The following is a 15,638-nucleotide window of genomic DNA, read 5'->3' as shown; positions in this document are numbered from 1 at the left end:
TCGCACTCCGCTCAAAGCGGAGACCCGCCACCCGCCGGTGTTCCAGGGCCGCCTTCCAAGGGTGTGGATGTCCCCTTTGCCCTTGCTGTTCCCTTAGCAGCAGACAGCGTATCCATCCCCATCTTACCAAGAAAGACTCTTTTTTTGGGAAACGATCGAATGACATTATAAAACGGAGTCATACAAATTATCAACTCCATTCTGTCCCTTGATTGAATCTGATTTTCAGCTGTGTCTAATGGTTATTACCTAATTTCCATATTATGAAGTTCTGCACGGTTCTTCCAATAATACTTTATCTGATTCAGTATATTTAGCGGCTTGGCAGCCACCTATTCACAGCACAGTTTTTTTGCTTATGTAACTGCATTTATGTATATTTGTTCTTAACTTCGCGGGGACATCTTTGTCAGATGCTGTTGGGTTTTTTTTCCCTGCCATCAGCTTCACACCTCCCCGCACCCCCCAGCCTCATTTGGATCTTTGAAGTACGACGTGCAAGAACCGTGAATTACACTTGGTGGTTCCTCTGCTGTTTCTCCAAGAAGGTGGATTTTGCGTTTCTGTGGGGGTTGGAAACGTGTGGTTAGTGCTCACTTGTTCCAGGGCCGCAGTTCGGGAAATGCTTGAATCGACTTTCTCTGGTGCTGTGGTTCAGAAGCAGCACATCAGAGATTCACTGGGTGATTGTTTAAAAGAGCACCAATAGCAACCAAAGGAATCCCGGCCAGGCCTGGGCTTTTTAGTAAACCCCATTTTTATTTTGCCGTGGCTTCTGAGGAGGGTGGTTTCATCCTGCGGTGGTTCTGTTTGAATGATTGGCGCTTCACAACAGAGGAGGCCCTGTCTGGTAGCAGGTTAAGCTAGGCAACCTGTCTGTAACTCTTCTTCCAGCCAGACCTGAAAGAACCTCTGTGATGGCCTCAGAAGAATTGCTGGGCCTTTTAGGCAGGAAGTGTCGGCACTGGGAGGGTTTGGGCTCTTTCTCATCAGCAGCCCCTGGGAGAGGCGTCCCAGGCCCCCCTCGCTCACTGTTCTCCTGAAGGACGACTCTGTGGGCTTGGACTGTGCGGGGGGCAGTGCGGATGGTGGGGAGCCGCAGAAGGGGCCGGAAGGTCAGGGGAGGGTCGGGGTCACTGTCTCACTTTCTCGCCGTGACGACTGGCTAAAGACTTTCTTGGAAGCACTCTCAGGCAGTTTTGTTTTGAGTCGTGCTTCACTCTGCTCTCTGTTACCCCCAAATCTTTAGAAAAGTCTGCTCCATAGACAGAAAGCTGGCATGACTGAGGAAAGAACGTTTTGTCTGTAATGGGGGCCAGGTGGAAGGGTGCCGGGCAGTGGCCTGAGAGACTGCCTGTCGGGTGGTAATCGTCTCGAGAGAGGGAGGCTGGCTAATGAGAAGCGCCAGGGGAGTCACCTCTGATCTTTGAGCAGCAGTTTTAGAACTTCCCACAGAATGAGAGGTGGAGCCTTGAGCCACTTAATTGGGGATATAAGAGGTGAGGGCAGGGGGACCTTCCACTTCTAGTGGTGATGGGCGTAAACTCCAACCAGATTTCTCACCCAGGAGACTGCAACAATGGATAAGATTATTTTTTGAAGCCAACAAACAAGCAAATTGGGTGGGGTGTAGAAGGAAAGAGGGAGAAGGCGATGGCACCCAACTCCAGTACTCTTGCCTGGAAAATCCCAGGGACGGAGGAGCCTGATGGGCTGCAGTCCATGGGGTCGCTAAGAGTCGGACTCGACTGAGCAACTTCCCTTTCACTTCACTTTCATGCATTGGAGAAGGAAATGTCAACCCATTCCAGTGTTCTTACCTGGAGAATCCCAGGGACAGAGGAACCTGGTGGGCTTCTGTCTATGGGGTCGCACAGAGTTGGACACGACTGAAGTGACTTAGCAGCAGCGGCAGCAGAAGCAAAGAGAGAAAAAAAGCAAAGAAAGAAGGTAAAAGGAAAACACATTTCTTAAAAGCATTGAACTGCTAAAAAGGAGACAAAAATTTCCTGGCCCTCTTCTGTGAGAATTCTGTGAGAATTCTAGCTTTGTTTCTCTTTTTTTTCCCATGTAAAATGGTCTATGCATAGTCAAAGCTAAGTATATATTCAAGACCTCTTAAGTGAGAACAAATAGGAACAACAGATAACAAGGCTCACAAGATGTTAAGTTTCTGTAATTCTTAGGCATAGGCCATGAAACTATTCTCTTTACTGTGTATGAAGAAATATAAAATAGAGAGTCTTGAAAATATTTGCCCAGTTAATGAGAAACTATTATGATTTTACATGAGAGATGAAAAATATGATAACCAAATTGAAAAGTCAGGGTACAGAGTTAACAAATTCGACATGGCTATGGAGAAAGTTAGTGAAATGGAAGATGGGTTGGAAGAAAATAGCCAAAATAAAGCATGGAGCGATAAGAATGGATAATATAAAAAATAAAGATATTGAGGGTATGGCCAGAGAGCCTCGTATTTATTTATTTATTTAGAGTCATAGAGAGGAGAGAAAGAGAGTCAGAATTTGAGGAGATAGTGATTTATTTTCCTGCACTACTGAAATAAGCCAATTCACAGATTGAAGAGCCCACTGAATTTCCAGGAGAATAAAGAGAAAACTAGATAAAGACACAAGAGTAAAATTTATTCGAAGCTAATTCTTAAAGCGGCTGGAGTAGAGGATTGTTTTCTAAGAGCGGCTGTGTGAGAACTGACGTCTCAGCAGAAGCCTGAGCAGTATCGTCCACGTGCTGAAAGGACTATAGCTGTCAGCCTGGAGTCTGAGAAGTGGAGTGTTAGGGGCTCAGTCGTGTCCGACTCTTCGCGACCCCACGGACTGTAGCCCACCAGGCCCCTCTGCCCATGGAATTCTCCAGACAAGAACACTGGAGCGGGTAGGTCTACATCCAGCAAAAAATATTCATATCCGAGAATGAATTTGAAAGTCCAAGAGGCCACCTAGATCTGAATTGTTTTTTCTCACTGCTTCTAAGAAGCTGTGTACTCAGGAAGGACAGCAGGCCAAGTGCGCAGACCTCCCTTTGCCGCTTAACCAGGGACACCATCCCTGTGGTCTTCAGACCTCCCGGAAGGCTGCAGGTCAGCACCCCATCCTGTCAGCAGGCAATCAGGTTGTCAGTGCAAAACATCTGTGGGAAAAAGAGTGTCGGCAGGTTAGGGTGAAAGTCTGCATTGGGTGGAAGCCAGATACCACTGTTGCCGGCCGAACAGACCTAACCCTTACCATGACCCTGACCCCCACATATGTGTGTATGGCTTAGTCGTGTCCGACTCTTTGCAACCCCATGGACTGTAGCCCACCAGGCTTCTTTGTCCATGGGATTGTCCAGGCAAGAATACTGGAGTGGGTTGCCATGCCCTTCTCGAGGGGATCTTCTCAATCCAGGGATCAAACCTGGGTCTCCCGCATCGCAGGCAGATTCTTTACTGTCTGAACCCCCAGGGAAACCCATGGATACTGGAGTAGTGGGTAGCCTATCCCTTCTCCAGGGAATCTTCCCGACCCAGGAATCAAACCAGGGTCTCCTGCATTGCAGGCGGATTCTTTACCCGCTGAGCTACCAGGGATGCGCATCTGACCCCCACAGATAGCGAGTAAATCTCAGCCGCGTCCCACCCACAGGGCACATCGTTTGTGGCCTGGCCGGGGCTCTGGCCCGTGTAGTCCTCTCCTGGGAGCTCAGGCTGGTAGAGGAGCTGCCTTCAGGAGTTTGCTGGCCTGGTTCCTGTGATGGAGGGAAAATCTTGGGGGGTTGTTCATAGACTCTTAATGCTTCGAAAGAAAGTGGTCCCCAGCGCTCAGCTGCATTTCATCAGCCAAACCGAGTCACGGGCTGCAACGAAAGTGGAAAGTTGGGAGGACAGGGATGTGCCCACGTGCTCTGGGCCAGGCGGGCTTTGTTACCAGGGGAGGGGCACGGTGGAGAGAACAGGGCAAAGGCAAGCACGCGTGCCCTCAGCACCTCTGCTGATGTCAGTCTGCTCCCTATTTAGGGAGTGATGCTTGTGCGTAAAATTAACAGTTCACACCAATCATTTAGTAATTTAGTGCTTCAATAATAAACATACGTTAACACGCCAGCGTGTTAAATCCTGATAGGATTTTAACATACAAAGCTCTAGAGCTGAATTTTAACTCCATGTTACACCTGGCGTGTTTACACACACTGAGTGAAATTCTATATTTTTTGCAGTGTATCTGAGTGACACGCCTTGCGCATTTATTATTATGTTTGTTACATCCGATGTTAACCTTTGAGGGGCCCCTAGGTTCAGCCCCTGGCCTTGCTTGTGGAGAGGCTGCAGTCAGACCTCTGTGGCTAGATCCTGGGGCCAGGCCACCCAGCCCCTGGAGGGGGGAGCCCCCACTTTGTATTCTGAGCTCACGCATCTTTTCTGACACGAGATAATGTAAGTGGAATATTTGCCATATCTTTTGATGAAAAAACCATGAGATCCTATTTCAGTATTAAAAAGAAATATCTGAAGATGGCCTCAGCAGATGTGTAAATCTGGTTATGTCCATGCTGGGGTTTTTCAGAAGACTGAAAATCAGATCTTAGAGAATTGCTTCACAGATGAGCGAGTTGTCCCACGGGGAATGAAGTGGGCACAGAGGGGGGTGCCCGTGGGGGGTTCCTGGTTGGGGAGCCTGTGGGCACAGTGCCTGTCCTGGGCAGCCTGGGGAGCCGGGGGGAAGAGGCAGGCACTCCCATTCCCAAAGGCCCGTGACTCCTCTGCAGGCCACGGTCTACGGGGCTCTGCTCTCAGCTCTGGAGGGTCCCTAAAGCTGAGGCCCCAGTGGGCCAGGGGGGAAAGGAGAGACCTTGTCATTAGGGGCCAGTCTGGACCGGATGGCCGGTGACTGTGGCCCAGAGGGAGTTCTGTCCACACTCTAAATCATCCCGAGGTTATCTGGGGAGGCTGGGACCACCCTCCAAGCTCTGCTTTCTCTTCCTGTAGGAAAAACAGGGGAGGAATCCTACCTAGGCTTAGCGCCGTCAGACTTGGTATAAAGAGAACACGCCCTTCAATTTGAATTTCAGGTCAATAATGAACCATTTTTGGTGTCTTTGGTGCATTATTTGGCACCCACGAAACTCAGAGCTGCTTGGGGACGGGGCTGGGGGCCCCGGCCGGCGTGGGTCCCTCTCTCCCCTCCCTGGCTCCACACCTTGTGTCGGCCTGTGTGCTGGGCTGATCTGCAAAAAGGCCGCCCATCTGCCTGCACTTCGGAGGCTCTCAGCGCGCTCACCTGCTCTGAAGCTGCAGGAAGTAGAGGCCGCGGCTGGGTGGGGTGGAGGCAGGCGTGCAGGCTTGTGTGTGGTGGGCAGGCCACCCGCCCGGGTGCCCCTGTGCCCCGCGGGAGCAGACGCTTGTCCTTCTTGGGAGGCCATGGAAACCCCTTCCTTGGGGGCCGTCATCCTGGGAGCTAAAGAGTGGTGACAAGCTGGGGGCATGTGAGCTGGTGGGAACCTGAGGGACGGGTTGACCTTGCGCTGCGGGGGGAGGAGGGAAGGGAGGTGCTGAATTTCTGTCCTGCTGACGGGGCTGCCGCTCCATGAGTGGACACGGTGGGCTGCTTAAGGGTCCGAGGAGGAATGGACCTGGGGCCTGCCTTGGGCTCCTCGGAAATCCTTCTTGCTGAACGTCTCTGGGTTGTCCTGGACCAGCCACCTCTTAGCGCAGGGCGGGATCCGGAGGGTTCAGATTCCTGCTCTGCTGCCTGGCGGTGGGTTTGGGTGGTGAGTATAGTTCCCTGGGAGAGCCGTGCAGGTGAGATGCTTAGAACAGCACTGGGCACATCGTGAACTCAGCCAGCTCTGTGCCCGTATCATGTCGTCATCACTTTAATCTTACCCACTGTAGAGCGGGCAGGTAACGGCGGGCGGGCTAGCCCTCCTTGGTTGGGGGTTAGTCTGGGGAATCTGCTCGGCCCAGCGTGTGGGACCTGGCAGGAAGCCTCCCTCGGCAGGCTCCTTGGTCCAGCCCAGGGTGCCTGTTAGTGCGGCTGATACTGCCTGGCAGGCCGGGGGCTCCAGGGGGAAGCTGCCTGCCATCATTATTAGCAATTACACTTTCACCCTTAGGGGGGAAAAACGCCCATATGCATTGATGGAGAATAGTCCTACCTTCTTGTGTTAAAGCCTTAATCTGCGTGAGCATTTTCCCTTTCCCTGTGTTTTTAAATTTAGGTTAAATGCGATTTTAATGAAATTTCTCTGAAAGCTGTCTCAACTACATTGTAAGGTTAAAATTGACTTATTCTTTCAAGATAGAATTCAGTTACAGCTAGTAAACTAGATTCAGCTTTATTACCACCCAAGTGAAAATATTTTTATTACCGCTACAAGGTGAGCCTTCGGAGAGCAGAGGATAAATCAGTTGTCGGAGCGACCCCAGCCCGTGGAATATTCAGTGAGCGGCAGTGAGCAGTGCGCGCTCCGCTCCCCTGCTGGAAGCAGTAGGCCCCGGCCTGGCTGATGTGAGCCTGGGGGACAGCGGCCACGTCTCCCTGGCGGTGTGGGCCCTGGGGTCGCAGCGATGGGCACGGACGCTGGGCCCAGGAAGGCGTGTGAGCGCCGCCGCGCCTCCGTGCGCCACTCCCCAGCCGTCTCCCTGTCCCAGGCCGGGGCTTGGTCCCCGTGGCCAGCATCCTGATCGTTCCAGTGGCTCCGTGCTGTGCCTGCCTGGGGCCAGCGGACGCCAGGTGGCCACGGGCTCTCACTCTCCTAGGAGGCGTCCAGTCGGCTTAACGTGCCGTCAGCCGAAAACCCACATGTGTGGTTGCATTTTGGGGAAGAGGGATCTATTCAGTTCAGTCCAGTTGCTCAGTCGTGTCTGACTCTTTGTGACCCCATAGACTGCAGCAGGCCAGGCCTCCCTGTCCATCACCAACTCCCGGAGTTTACTCAAACTCATGCCCATTGAGTCGTGATGCCATCTATTAGTTAGTCCAAAAAAAAAAAAAAGTAAGGAAGTTTCCTGTAGTCTAAAAAATAATGTATAAATGCCTAGGTTCTAGTTCAGCCTCCATCACTGATAACTTGGTTGCTGCTGCTGCTAATCATCGTCATCGTCATCATCATCATAGTAATGGCGGCTAGTGTCTATTAAGCGCCTGCAGCCTTATTAAGTGCCTGCCCCGCCTTCAGTTCTTTCTCTACGGCGTTGCGCTGGCGTTTCACAGCCCCTCCGGGACGCGGCGCGTTCACCTTCTCCGTGACGGGAGCCCTGCCCGCTCTGTCCCCTGGCGACAGGATGGTCTCTGTGTGGCATCCAGCTCTGGTGCCGGACACTGGAGAGCCCATCCAGCCGTCTCCCGGCCACGCGGGGGCCCGTGGGTCCTGGCGCAGAGTCGTGTGTGCCCCGCCCCGCCCCACGTTTCCCTGGGGGGCGGCAGGCGGCCTGTGGCCGCGCCTTGGGAAGTACCCACCGCCAGGCCTCCGCCTTCCTCGCGGGCCCCCTGCCGGCACCTTATGCCTTCTGCTGCCTGTGAGGATGGACGGGGACAGCAGGTCAGAGCAGACGTCCCTTCTCCTGGCTCCCTGCCGGGGCCCGCATCCCCATGTCCCGGCCTCCAGCACGGCGCCCACCGTGCCCGCAAGCTTAGTACCGGCTGCTGAATTACCAGGAGGGTGTTTGCTGCGCTTCCGGCTCAGGAGGGCATCCCCGGCGTCTGGGGCCTCATTGCTTCTCTTAGGTTTGAAGACGAAGCTCCCCGTTAACAGGGAGCCTGGTGGGCGTGGGGTTAGAGCAGTTCCGGGTTGGTTATTCTAGTCTCTGGACGTTCATGGCACCGCGCGGGTTTCCTCGGAGGCCTGTCTTTTGCCGAGACTCTCTCATCCCCACCCCTCTTGCCCGTTAGGCCGCAGGACGGGTGGGAAAGCTCGTGATCTGAGCCGGTGCACCATCCCTAGAGGGGACAGAGCAATGCTGCATGTTCAGGGCAGGCAGCGGCGGGCCCTGGCTGCTGGGAGAGGGCCAACCCTCCCTGAGAAGTGTCCCGCCTCAGCGTGAACCCCCTGCCCCCCCAATCCTCCCACCACTGGCCGAGCGGGGCCTTCCACACTGGGGCCCGAGGCCTCTTGGACTGGCTGGCTCCTCCCGCTCCCTGCCCTCGTGCTGCTGTGGAGGCAGCTTGCTGTCTGTTCCAGAGCCTTGACCCCAGGGACCACCACTCAGATGCATTTCCCGGCACCCCCAGGGGCGTCAGGTACTCAGGGAGGGGCGATGCCTGCCTGAGTGCTCAGGAGGACTCGGCTCCGCTGTGTGGGAGGGCCTGGGCCAGCCTGCCATGAAGGGTCAGAGGCTCAGCATCCCTGTAACCCTGCTCCCTGCCCTCCGCCCCCTGCCTTCTGATCCTTGCCCCCTGCCCTCCGCCCCTGGCCCTGCCTGCCTTGATTGCAGGAGTGCAGTCCCAGAGGCTCCCTCTGTGGTCCCAGGCCCTCGAGCTCAGGCCTGCTGCCCCTCCCGCTGTCTCCAGGGCCAGGGTGTTGTTGGGGCGAGCCGGGCTGGGCTGCCACCTGGGGACCTGCCTTCCCCGGCTCTGTTCCCTCTCTTCCGTCCTCTCTGGGCCTCCGTGCCTCCCCAGCCCTTTGTGTTTTCCTCCCAATTGAGGCTTGTTTTCAGATGTCCCACCTGAGCCAGTAGAGAGAGATTTATTTTCCTACAATCAGGAGCCAGCTCTCCTCCCGTGTTGGGGCTGGCTGGGTCCCAGGAGGGCTTTGGGGCTGGCAGCCGGCAGGTGTGACCACATTCAACTCCCCGGCAGGACTCGAGGGGCCTTTTAAGGCTCAGAGCTGCGGCATCCTTTGGCTTTGGCGAGGACGTTCTGTCCTGAGCAAGGACATGGAACGTTAACAGTTGCTCCGGGAGTTTTTCCTTCCAGGCCTGTACTTACACCGGACCGTAAAAGACTCTCCGTTTAGAGGGAGGTCCTCAGACGGCCTGGCCACCAACATCCAGCCCACTTGGCAGCCCCAGGAAGGAGGGGGGTGGGCTGTCCCTTGAAGGCCTTGAGGCGGGTGGGTGCTGGTGCTAGAGAGACACGCCCCGGCCTTGGTTCCAGCTCCACAGGCCACACTGGGACCACCTTTGGCTGCTCAGGTTGGGGGTGTGTTCACTCGGGAAGCGATGATGACCACCCCGGTGGGTGATGAGAGGCGAGTGCCTGAGGTCCCGCTCGGTGATTTAGCTTCTTTGCCCTTTAGTGATGACATCTTTGCGATGCTCCACCCGAGACCGATGCTCCAGGTTTATCGCCAAACCGAGACCAGTTAATTAACTTCTAAGTGGAGACTTCGAGATAGAGTGGTAGAGTGATTCCCCTCGACCTTAAGAAGAAAGACTCGTCTTGGTTCTGAGTGTGGGCCATCAGTGCCGGTCTCGAGATGATTCCCGAGGCCGTTTTTGTAGGTGGTTATGAGTGGCTGGAGAGAATGAGTGTCTTTACCTCCCTCCCCGTAAAGAACCCGCATCCTTGGGAAGTCAGGGCGGGAGCAGCAGCCTCACGGCGGGTGGGGGGGTGCAGAGTCCTCCCGCCCCCCCAGTAAACCCTCTCAAGAAGGCAGAGGAGGCTCCTGCTGTTTCTGTGGAGGTGGCCCTGGGGTGGATCTGGGCTGTGGTCCTCGTGAGCCCGCCTGTGGGTGGGTTCCCTGGCTGGTCCGAGCTCCCAGCTCCACCTGCAGTCACGCCCTGTCACCACTCAGGGAACAGTGCAGTCCTCTGTGCCGGGAGAACGTTCCAGAAGCTGACTGGGGGTCTGAGCCCTGCCCTCCCGACACTGTAACCGGAGGTCTCTCCTCCCGTCCAGCCAGGCTCTCATCTCCATAAGGGAGTATCCAGGCCAGAGGCCCAGACTCAGGCCTGCTCCCCACCCGATGCGGGGCTGGTGAGGTGTTTGCTGCAGGGGCGCCGTGTGCCTGGGGAGTGGGGTCGTGGCTCCTGGGCCCTGCTCTGCTTCCCTGCCTGCCCGGCCCCCCGGCCCCCTCCCAGCGGGCCCTCTGTCCTCCTGGTGGCCCCTGGGGGTGGTCGCGGCAGGTCTGCGTGCGGCTGGGAGCCTGCAGCTGCTGGGCTGTCCCTGGGACACATGGCGTGTTCCCTCTTGGCGTGACTCTCGGGACGCAGTGCGTCTGTGTGGTTTGTTTTTACCGAGGGAGACGGGCCATCTGGGCAGTGCTCCCGGCCTGCAGACGCCCCCGCCTCGGGTGCCGGGAGCAGCGTCCTGTGACCCGGCGGCAGTGAGTGCCTGGCCTGCTGCGGGAGGGCCTGAGCCATGACGGTCATCGCACCTGCCTGCTCCCTCCTTGCACGACCCCTCTTATTTCCAGTGACATGGAAATTTCGAGTCCAGAGTTATCACTAGGCAAATTACCTTTACCGGCGACAGAGCATCTGCCCACAGTAAGTTATAAAACAGGAAAAAAGACTCCAGCATATACACTGGCGCCAATGCATGTAAGTGAAGTGACGGCTCGAGCTTAGGCGTCCGTTTTTCAGCACGTTCAGAGCAGGAGGCAGCCTCCCTGATGTTCACTGTGTGAGTTGGGGGCTTTGGGGGTGCGGGGGAGGGGGGCAGTGCCCGGCCCACTGTACCCGTCTTCATCATTGCTCTCAGAGAAAGTAGGTCTTCAGTGAGGAGCGGCCACCTCCACGTGATCACGGGGTGCCCGCCGCTGTCCTGGCTCGGCTGCTCCTTTGGTCCCGAGTCCGCCAGAATGGCCTGGCCTGGGTGGGGCGGGCTGCTAGGCAGGCGCTCCCTGAGAAGCCCCCCGAGGTTCTGCAGAGCCTCGCGGCTGAAGCTCGCGTCCCCGCTGGGTGGTCGCGGGGCTGCCCACTTCTTTTCTTTCCAGAGTGCGGGGCTGCGTCGGGCAGAAGAGAAGCCCAGGCCCCTTCCGATGAAATAGACGACCCGGGGCTCGGAGGTGCACTTCTCTTTCTGACCTCTGAGCTCCTGGAGGGCAGGGTGCCGACCTTGCCTTCTCTGCGACTTCAGTGTCACAGGTGTTGGGGTCGTGGAGGCCCCCGTTCCGTCCTAGAAAGAGCTGATCCATGAGGAACCTTGGCCCATGATCCTTGTGGAGTTGACGCCGTGGGCCTCGTTCTGGAGACGCCCTGGCTGTGCCCAGGGTGCTGGCACCGGGAGGCACCAGGCAGGTCTGTGGGCCCCGTTCAGGACGCGGCAAGGGACAGTCCTGAGTCTGTGCCGCTGCGTGCGCCCTGGCCGGGCCCCCTCCCTGCCCTCACACGGGCCCAGACGAGCATGCCGTGGGCAGGAGCTGCCCAGCGGGCTGTCGGTCCTGGCACCCTGGCTGGGGTGAGCTTCTCCAGCTGAGCCTGAGACGGGGCGGCCTCCCCGGCGCCTGGTGGGGTCGGACGCAGGTGGAGCTGCGGAGGAGAGAAAGGGACCATTCTGACTGTTGGGTTGGGCTCCTTCAGTGTGGGAAGTTTCAGAAGCCTGTGTTTAATCTTCCCTATCTGTTTGCTCGCCCGTTTACATTAGAAAAGTGTCGAGTGCTTCCCAGGCACTTATTGGAGTTGTTTGTTTTCCCTGCTGCTAAATGGTCCCCCTTTGCTTCAGTCGATGAGGCCACTGGCCCCACAGGCAAGTGGGCCTGGCTGGGGGGCCCGGGCAGCTCATCCGTGGCTCTCGCCCCGCCCCTGCCTCTGAGCCACGTCCGGCTCCAGCCCAGCTCCACTCCATCCACACTCGTGCCGGGCACTCGCCATGCACCAGGCCTGGCTCCGTGTGAGTCGCTGGGCTCAGACGGGGTCCTGCCCCCTGAGCACTGAGGTCTGGGGGGACTCTGGGGGGCCTTCGATGGCTCCTTGGCCGGCGAGCCGCCGCCTTGCTGTGTGGGAAGAAAGGACGTGAACCAACGCCCAGGGTGCCACAACCCCTGAACAGTCACCTGGGAGTCGGCCCTGACTTCCCGATTATTAAAACCCCGCGAGCCCCGACTGCCCTGGGGGTGGAGGTCCTGAGTGCCCGCGGGGCCTGGCCCTGCCCTCTGCCGCCTACTGCTCGCCACGCGTCCCTGCATGTCCACCGTCCTCTTGCACCGGCGCGCGCACCCGTTGGGTCGGGCTGGCCCTGCTCCCCTTCTGGGGGTGGGGTGCGGGGCCCACTGACGGGGCACACGCTCAGCACGCGGGCGCGTCGGGTCGTCGCTGCCCCCGCCGCTTGCCGCGCTCCTGCGGGAGGAGGCGCTGCCCTCGGACCAGAAGAGCCCTGTCTGTCCTTGCTCTGGGGGGGTCGCTCGGGCGGGTGGAGGGGGTTTCCGGCAGGCCCGGGGCCTCAGGGGAGGGGTGTGGCGGAGGCCAGCAGACGCCTGGGCTCTGCTGACCCCGCAGGCCTGTCTGTCTCCGCAGCGCAAGTGCACCGGCACCTGGACCAGCACGAGGTGAGGTACCTGCAGTTCGCCTTCCGCTGGATGAACAACCTGCTGATGCGGGAGCTGCCCCTGCACTGCACCGTGCGTCTCTGGGACACCTACCAGGTGAGGCCGCAGGGCGTCTCCCCCAGGGCCGGCCACTGAGTGCCCACGAGGGCCGGGCCCATGTCCTCCTCCCCCCAGGGCCGGCCGTGTGTGTGCCCACGAGGGCCAGGCCCTGTGTCCTCCTCCCCAGGGCCGGCCACTGAGTCCCCACGAGGGCCGGGCCTGTGTCCTCCTCCCCAGTGCTGGCTGTGTGAGTCCCCACGAGGGCCGGGCCTGTGTCCTCCTCCCCAGTGCTGGCCGTGTGAGTCCCCACGAGGGCCGGGCCCTGTGTCCTCCTCCCCCAGGGCCGGCCATGTCCTCCTCCCCACTGCTGGCCGTGTGAGTCCCCACAAGGGCCGGGCCTGTGTCCTCCTCCCCAGTGCTGGCCGTGTGAGTCCCCACGAGGGCCGGGCCCCGTGTCCTCCTCCCCCAGGGCCGGCCGTGTCCTCCTCCCCAGTGCTGGCCGTGTGAGTCCCCACGAGGGCCGGGCCCGTGTTCTCCTCCCCAGTGCTGGCCGTGTGAGTTCCCACAAGGGGCCGGCCCCGTGTCCTCCTCCCCCAGGGGCCGGCCATGTCCTCCTCCCCAGTGCTGGTCACATCCTCCCCTCCAGTGCTGGCTGTGTGAGTCCCCACGAGGTGCTGGGCCCCATGCCCTCCCTTCCTGCAGGGGCCGGCCTGTGTCCCCCCTCAGAAGGGGCTCACGTGTGTCCTCCGCCCCTCATGTCCTGACTCGTTCTGCTCTGGGTCTGTTTGCTGCACTTGATTTTGCCTTCAGAGCCTGTCTCCACTGAAACATGGTCTTTTAGAAGTCCATTTCTTGTCACCTGATCAGCTGAGACCGGGAGAAGAGCTTTCTGTCATCCCTCTGTACCGGGCCTTCCTCTGTACCTGGGCTCCGTCTATACCGGGGCTCTCTCTGTACCTGGGCTCCGTCTGTACCGGGGCTCCCTCTGTACCTGGGCTCCGTCTGTACCCGGGCTCCGTCTGTACCGGGGCTCCGTCTGTACCGGGGCTCCCTCTGCACCTGAGCTCCGTCTGCACCGGGGCTCCGTCTGCACCTGGGCTCTGTCTGCACCTGGGCTCCGTCTGTACCAGGGCTCCCTCTGCACCTGGGCTCCGTCTGCACCGGGGCTCCGTCTGCACCCGGGCTCCCTCTGCACCCCGGCCCCCTCTGCACCCGGGCCCCCTCTGCACCGGGGCCCCCTCTGCACCGGGGCTCCCTCTGTACCTGGGCTCCGTCTGTACCGGGGCTCCGTCTGTACTGGGGCTCCCTCTGCACCTGGGCTCCGTCTGCACCAGGGCTCCCTCTGCACCCGGGCTCCGTCTGCACCGGGGCTCCGTCTGCACCCGGGCTCCCTCTGCACCCGGGCTCCCTCTGCACCCGGGCCCCCTCTGCACCGGGGCCCCCTCTGCACCTGGGCTCCGTCTGCACCTGGGCTCCGTCTGTACCGGGGCTCCGTCTGTACCGGGGCTCCCTCTGTACCTGGGCTCCGTCTGTACCTGGGCTCCCTCTGTACCTGGGTTCCGTCTGTACCTGGACCCCCTCTGTACCGGGACCCCTTGTGTACCGGGACCCCCTCTGTACCTGGGCCCCCTCTGTACCTGGGCTCCATCTGTACCTGGGCTCCCTCTGTACCTGGGCTCCGTCTGTACCTGGGCTCCATCTGTACCTGGACCCCCTCTGTACCGGGACCCCCTCCGTACCTGGGCCCCCTCCGTACCTGGGCCCCGTCTGTACCTGGGCTCCCTCTGTACCGGGGCTCCCTCTGTACCTGGGCTCCGTCTGTACCTGGGCTCCGTCTGTACCTGGGCTCCCTCTGTACCTGGGCTCCGTCTATACCGGGGCTCCCTCTGTACCTGGGCTCCGTCTATACCGGGGCTCCCTCTGTACCTGGGCTCCCTCTGTACCTGGGCTCCCTCTGTACCTGGGCTCCGTCTGTACCTGGACCCCCTCTGTACCGGGACCCCCTGTGTACCGGGACCCCCTCTGTACCTGGGCCCCCTCTGTACCTGGGCTCCGTCTGTACCTGGGCCCCCTCTGTACCTGGGCTCCGTCTGTACCTGGGCTCCCTCTGTACCGGGACCCCCTCTGTACCGGGGCTCCGTCTGTACCGGGGCTCCGTCTGTACCTGGGCTCCGTCTGTACCGGGGCTCCATCTGTACCTGGGCTCCGTCTGTACCAGGGCCCCCTCTGTACCTGGGCCCCGTCAGTACCTGGGCTCCGTCTGTACCGGGGCTCCGTCTGTACCTGGGCTCCGTCTGTACCTGGGCTCCGTCAGTACCTGGGCTCCGTCTGTACCTGGGCTCCGTCAGTACCTGGGCTCCCTCTGTACCAGGGCCCCCTCTGTACCTGGGCCCCGTCAGTACCTGGGCCCCGTCTGTACCGGGGCCCCGTCTGTACCTGGGCCCCGTCAGTACCTGGGCCCCGTCTGTACCTGGGCCCCGTCTGTACCTGGGCTCCCTCTGTACCAGGGCCCCCTCTGTACCAGGGCCCCCTCTGTACCTGGGCCCCCTCTGTACCTGGGCCCCGTCAGTACCTGGGCTCCCTCTGTACCTGGGCTCCCTCTGTACCTGGGCTCCCTCTGTACCTGGGCCCCGTCTGTACCTGGGCTCCCTCTGTACCGGGGCTCCCTCTGTACCGGGGCTCCCTCTGTACCTGGGCCCCCTCTGTACCAGGGACCCCTCTGTACCTGGGCTCCGTCTGTACCGGGGCTCCGTCTGTACCGGGGCTCCGTCTGTACCTGGGCTCCCTCTGTACCGGGGCTCCCTCTGTACCTGGGCTCCCTCTGTACCTGGGCTCCCTCTGTACCAGGACCCCCTCTGTACCTGGGCTCCGTCTGTACCTGGGCTCCGTCTGTACCTGGGCTCCGTCTGTACCTGGGCTCCCTCTGTACCAGGGCTCCCTCTGTACCTGGGCCCCGTCAGTACCTGGGCTCCCTCTGTACCTGGGCTCCGTCTGTACCTGGGCTCCCTCTGTACCAGGACCCCCTCTGTACCTGGGCTCCGTCTGTACCTGGGCTCCGTCTGTACCTGGGCTCCCTCTGTACCGGGACCCCCTCTGTACCGGGGCTCCCTCTGTACCTGGGCTCCGTCTGTACCTGGGCTCCGTCTGTACCGGGGCTCCGTCTGTACCTG

At 59.5% G+C, this 15,638-nt stretch overlaps 1 protein-coding gene across 2 annotated transcripts in view; it reads left to right on the top strand.

Moving 5' to 3' along the window:
* Positions 1 to 15,638, top strand: part of TBC1D22A (TBC1 domain family member 22A) — a 260,985-nt gene that overhangs the window by 184,389 nt on the left and 60,958 nt on the right. Inside the window, exon 11 of one of the 2 annotated variants that reach the window (XM_061124318.1) lies at positions 12,398 to 12,525. The exons of the other annotated variant lie outside the window; for it this stretch is intronic. Coding sequence (XP_060980301.1) covers positions 12,398 to 12,525 — 128 coding nt within the window. The remainder of the gene's footprint in view (positions 1 to 12,397; positions 12,526 to 15,638) is intronic. 2 annotated transcript variants of the gene reach the window in all.

This window comes from Dama dama, chromosome 22 (genome assembly GCF_033118175.1).
Source record: "Dama dama isolate Ldn47 chromosome 22, ASM3311817v1, whole genome shotgun sequence".
Classification (NCBI taxonomy): Eukaryota; Metazoa; Chordata; class Mammalia; order Artiodactyla; family Cervidae; genus Dama; species Dama dama.
This window is presented reverse-complemented; position numbering and strand designations above follow the sequence as displayed.